This window comes from Bison bison, unplaced genomic scaffold (genome assembly GCF_000754665.1).
Source record: "Bison bison bison isolate TAMUID 2011002044 unplaced genomic scaffold, Bison_UMD1.0 scf7180017864180, whole genome shotgun sequence".
NCBI classification, from domain to species: Eukaryota; Metazoa; Chordata; class Mammalia; order Artiodactyla; family Bovidae; genus Bison; species Bison bison.
Genome location: NW_011494752.1, coordinates 14,823,185 through 14,829,216, shown reverse-complemented (window position 1 = coordinate 14,829,216; position 6,032 = coordinate 14,823,185). Strand labels below are relative to the sequence as shown.

General features: G+C 48.8%; 1 protein-coding gene across 1 annotated transcript in view; it reads left to right on the top strand.

Moving 5' to 3' along the window:
• The first annotated feature begins 5,461 nt into the window (after positions 1–5,461).
• The window catches only part of NTN1 (netrin 1), a 189,380-nt gene continuing 188,809 nt past the window's right edge, over positions 5,462–6,032 (top strand). Inside the window, 1 exon segment of the mRNA XM_010843195.1 lies at positions 5,462–5,512. Within this exon segment, the coding sequence (XP_010841497.1) occupies positions 5,462–5,512 (51 nt within the window).

The following is a 6,032-nucleotide window of genomic DNA, read 5'->3' as shown; positions in this document are numbered from 1 at the left end:
TCCTCACCTTTTTCTCCCATTGCTCCTCCCACCCCACCTTCATGCTGACCCTCCAGCCTGGCCCTCCCCCAGGTCCCATTCACACTGTTCAGAGGGGCTGTTCTTGTCCACACCAGAGGCACCCAGCACCCAGGCAGGGGGAGCTCTTGTTCTCCTCAATCTCCATTGTTCTTGTGATCTTCATGGAACTGACAGCAACCCCCTGCTCCTCTAAGGCCAGAACCATACAGCTGTTCCCCCGTCCACATCTCGTCCATGCTGACTCCTCCCTACGCAGGTCACTCTTCTCTTTCTTTGAAAACATTGATGACAGAAGCTCAGCCTCTGTGCACTGGGGCCGCATCGAATCTTGGAGACAAGAGTTTTGGGTGAAATAAAAAGGGATCCCCTGGTGGCTCAGTCAGTAAAGAGTCTGCCCGCAATGCGGGAGACCTCGGTTCAATCCCTGGGTTGGGAAGATCCCCCGGAGGAGGAAATTCTCCAGTATTCTTGCCTGGAGCATTCCATGGACAGCGGAGCCTGGTGGGCTGCAGTCCATGGAGTCACGGAGTCACAGAGTCGGACACGACTGAGTGACTAAACACTTTCACTTTTCTTTTCAAAAAGGGATAGCTTTATTTGCTAGGCAAAGTGGGACACTGGGTTCATGCCCTTCAAAAACTGTGTGTCCTGACCAAGTGGAATTTGGTGAGTTTTATAGCAATGGTTCAAGGGTGGGGTTGCTAATACGATCAGGCTGTGTACAGACCGGGATTCCTTTCATCTGGCCTCAGCTGATCTCCTAATCTTCTCTGAAGAATACTTCCTCAAGTGAATGCTTCCTCATCCTACATTTGTTGGGGGTTCTGGTTCTGCAGAAAAGCTCAAAGCTATCATTCTGTGCATCCCTTGAGGTGGAACCAGGATCCTTTCCCAAGGCTTCTGCTGTTTCTTGACTGCTCCCCACTTGTCTCTGCATTCCCTCCCTTCCCTGGTTAGCAACTAGGTGAACCTGCCCTTTGGAACCCAGAGAAGGTCAGGAGGCTGAACAGAAAGGGTCCCATGCCCAGGAGTCCTACAGGGTCCTGCTCAGTTTCCACAGAAGCATTTGGGTCAGCGAGCCCTGGTGCCAGTCCTGAGGATCTTCCATCCCTAGGTAGACAGCCTGTCTGGTCGACTTCGTCATCCCCATTCACCTTCTCTGCTTCCCAACAGAAACCCACCTCATCCTCTGTGGGCCTTGTCATCATCTAGAGCTATTCCACCTCTGGAATTCTTGCTGTAGACATCCAGTTTTAGACCATAGTCTCCTCAGTTATTCCCAACTCGTGTCATCTATCTTCCTGAGCCTCCAGACCAGCTCTGTCCAATAGAACTTTCTGTGATGATAGAAATGTTCTTTATCTATACTCTCTCTCCAAGTCAGGGCAACAGAGGAACCAAGCTTTAAATTTTAATGAATTTTAGCTCATTCAAATTGAAATGAAATGAGCCATGTGTGATTACTGTTTGATTTTTTAAAATATTTATTTATTTGTCCATATCGAGTCTTAGCTGTGGCATGCAGGATCTTTTACTGTCAGCATTCAAATTCTTGGTTATGACCTGTGGGATCTAGTTCCCTGACCAGAGATCGAAGCTGTACCCCCTGCCTTGGGAGCATGGAGTCTCAGCCACTGGACCATCAGGAAAGCCCCCTGGCTATTGTCTTGAAAAGTGAACATGTTAGTTGCTCAGTTTTGTCTGACTCTGTCACCCCATGGACTGTAGCCCACAAGGCTCCTCTGTCCATGGAATTCTCCAGGCAAGAATACTGGAGTGAGTTGCCAATTCCTTCTCCAGGGGATCTTCCCAACCCAGGGATTAAACCCAGGTCTCCTGCATTGCAGACAGATTTTTTTTTACTGTCTGAGCCATCAGCATGGCTATAGATCCTGGCCTTTCTATTTCCTCTGCCGTTGGTGGCCTGTCTTCACTGCCTTCTCTCTTCAGTTTTGCCTGTTGTCCATCACATCAGCCAACTTCTTCCCTTTGTCCCTGTGCCCCACCTCTTGGGAAACAAACCAACCAACCTTCAACTATGGATTAATCCAGTCATTCTGCTTTCTCCAGGTCTACAGTGGCCACTGAGCATTGTTGGGGCATGACTTTCCTGGGTGGCATTCTTTCTCCTGGATGGTCACCAACCTTAATAGGTCTTTGAATTCTGACTGGCCTGCATTGTCCCCTTCTCATTAATGACCCAATCAAGACTTCCTGCCTTTCCAAATCTGCTCCCTCGCTCTCAGCAGGTGGCATTACTTCTTATGTCTTTGAAACAAGAGACGCTTTCAGACCACCTGACTGCCCCTTTTATGAGGCTAGTTTTATCTGTCTTCAACTTCCTTCTTCTCCTTCCTATCAACATTTAGGCACGTTCAAATAGCCTTATCTTATAAACAACAATAAAAAATCCCAAGCTTCCTTCACTCCCATGTCACCTTCCAATCACTCTTTCTCTTTCCTGCCACTTGTTTTCACACTTCTGGAAACTTGTCTTCACTGGCTATCTGTACTTTCTCACCTCCCATTCACTCTATAACCTGGGGCGGTCTGGCTTGTGTCCCCGTCACTCTTCTGCCACTACCAGTCAAGGTCACCAAGGACTTCCTTGTCATTCAATCCAAAGGACTCTTTCAGATCTTATCTTGACCTTGAAGGCATGTGACACTGCTCACCACTCCTTGCTTGAAACTTGCCCACTGGTTTCTAGGACACCTGAGTCTCCTGCTTTTCTTCCTCTTCTGGGTATGGTGTTCCTTGGTGGCTCAGCATTAAAGAATCCATCTGACAATGAAGGAGACATGGGTTTGATCCCTGAGTCAGGAAGATCCCCTGGGGGATGGCAACCCGCTCCAGTATTCTTGCCTGGGAAATCCCATGGACAGAGGAGCCTGGTGGGCTACAGTCCGTGGGGTGACAAAAGAGTCAGACATGACTTAGTGACTAAACACCACCACCACCACTACTCTGGCTACTTCTAAGTTTCCTAAAACTTCCACATTCTCATCTTCCTAGCGTGATTCTCAGGCTTCCCAGGTAAGGCTTAGGTGTCAAGAATGGTGTCCTCCACCCCTCACCCCACCCCCCGACTGCATTCCTGGCCCAAACACCTGGGAATGTGTTCTCTCACTCAAGAAACTCACTGTGCTGTTTTGAACATCAGTTTGTATTGTGAATCCCATTGCTCAGAGCCTGACATGCCTTTTTGGGTGTGTATTTATAACTGTCACTTCGAGAAGCTCTCACAACATTTGGACATCTGTTTTTTTCATTTGCCTCCTCAAAGCGCAGTATGCTGTAGGGACACTGACAAATTAGAGGACGTCAGGAGAGACTACAGAGTGGGTGGTCAGCAAAGTGTCCTGTGAGAACTCACTGAAAGAACTGGGGGACTTCCCCGGCAGTCCGATGGTTAAGACTCCACGCTTTCCCTGCAGAGGCCCAGGTTCGATCCCTGGTCAGGAAACTAGAGTCTGCATGCCACAACTAAGACCTAGCACAGCCAAACAAATAAACAGATATTTAAAAAAGACAGAAACAACCTAGCAGAAGGAAGGCTTCAAAGCGCTAGCCAATCTGGTCCTAAAGATATTCCAAACTAGACCATGTTGGGTCGGAAGGGAGTGGGGTAGCCCGGCGTGCCTTTTTCAGACCCTCCTTGTGAGGCTGTCTTCTTGACTCATGTTCTGGTGTGATGCTATCAGTTTACACGATAGCCCATCACAGAAACCCTCCGTGAAGTTTGGGGATACTGAGGGTGTCTGCTTGTTACCTCACACTGTGGTCTCTTTAGGAGGCCCTCCAGGACAAATTCCTGACTGATTTTAGTACTAAGAATAGTTGTAATTCTTTTGAGTAATAGGTCTGTTTTTATCTCACAGGCACTGGGAATTGTGTGACTGACATGGTCTCCTTTTCACTTGGGCTTTGGAAAAGCTTCCGGACAAATTTGTGGCCCACCCCCAGGAAGTGAATAGCGCAGCCCCAGAACCACTTTACCTTTATTCCCATCTCTGCTTTGTCTTCCCTGTGGTTTTTCTTTCTTCTCTTAGCTCTCCTTATTTTAGCATACACAATCAAGAACAGGCAAGCAAAAATAAAAATCGCCTGTAATCTCACTATCCAGAGATACCCACAATTATCAATGTTGTCCTTTTATGCATATTTTTAAAAAATAAAAATGAGAGGATACCATGCTTACCTTTTGGGGGGGGCACAGTGTTTTGTAATTTGCTTTTTTCATTTTATAATACTACGTCACCAATATCTTTCCATGTAATTAAATGTCTTTAAATAACTTAAAATTTCTATGAAGATCTAATAATGACATACTACCAACTAACATGTCTACATCCGTCACATATACATGTATATGAAAGTACACCCACGGAGATATTCTAAGGACAATATTTGTATACACAGAAGCTATAACATTCATATGTGTCAACTCATCTGATGCTCACAACCCTAGGAGTTAGAGCTTATTGTCCCCCTTTTATAAATGAAGAAACCAAGGCACAGAAAGATGCAAAAGTTGCCAAGGTCACACGCCGACTCCAAAGGGTGTTGAACTCCAAACCGCCACCTTGCCTTTCAGGACGCCATTGAGATTTCACAGTCCACGGAGTTAAACAGAAAAAAAGAAACGTTTATCTTCTTCCACCTCACTTACTAATTTATGTTATTTTGCCTTGTTTTAAGTAGCCTTGTAAGTCACCTGAAATCCCCCTCTGCCACGGCATAAACAAACAGTGCAGAGAGTGGTACCCGGCACAAGAAAACAGTTAAAATTCTACCCCAGGGCAGAGGATGAATCCAGCCAGTCCTGCAATGAAGTGGATTTATTTCCTTGGGCTGCAGTGAACTTCCATCCCTAGAAGAGCTGGCTTGGGTGGCCATCTCTCAGGGAGGCTGGGATAGGCAGTCTTCCAAACACACTGAGCTGGGCCAGACTAGCCCTGAGGCCCCATCTTAGACTCCCAGTTTATGAAAATACCAATAAGACAAAACAAGACACTCAATGGGGCTAATGCAGCAAGCCAGCTGTTGGGCCAGAACCAGTATCCCAAGTTTTCAAGCCAGGCCTGTTACCAGCTCACTCATCTAAAAGTTAACAACTGGCAGTTCAGTTCAAAACTCTTAGCCTAGTGTCTTCTTTCCCCTGAAGTGCTTTGGCTGCTGCTGGAAGACGGTCAAAGGATACTGTCACTGTCTTCGGCCCTTCGGTGAGGGTAGCAGAGAAGGAGGCAAGAAGCTGGGTGGCCCCAAGGGTGTCCCACTAGACTAGAACTGGGTGGGATGATCCGTTTGACAAACGTGAGGAGAGGAAGGAGCCAGCTTTCTATGGCTGGGAGATCTTACGCAAGTTTCTTCACCTCCTGAGAACTGTTTCCTCCCTCATCTGCAAAATGGACTTTCACACCTACTCTGCAAAGCAGTTATGGGTTCCCAGCAGACAGTATGGGCTACAGCACCTTTGCACACTGAGCCGGTAAGCAGCTAATCAGGCTGCTTGTGGATCTGGGGAGGGCTAGGCCACCTCCAGCCCGAGGCCTGGGGGGTGCTGGCCAGTGCCCAGGTGCTGTCTGGTTTCATCCCACTTCAGCCTCCAGCCCACTACAACTCCCCTGGTAGAAAAGGGGCTGCTTTCTCTACAGACAGGCCCACCGAGCGGTGACAACTGTGAGGGGACGGGAGAGCCGCTCTTTCCCTCCAGATGCCAGGGGCTGCGGGTAGGAGAGGCGAGCCAGCAGGGGCTCCCTCTTCCTCACGATTCCGGGCTGTCTGCCCACGGGGCACGGCCCGGGACGCGGTGCCACCAGGGCCATCACGCTGGGTTAGAAGAAGGCCCGACCCCCAGCTCAGCAAAGAAAACAAACACAGATGTGTTTGCCCGGGACCAGAAGGGAGAAAAATCGCCCCCTCTCCCTCGCCTGCGCGCTCCCCAGGGGCGTGGGGCCGGCGGAAACCTGCTGGGCTCCCGGGGCAGCGCGGGGCCGGGCGACGCGGAC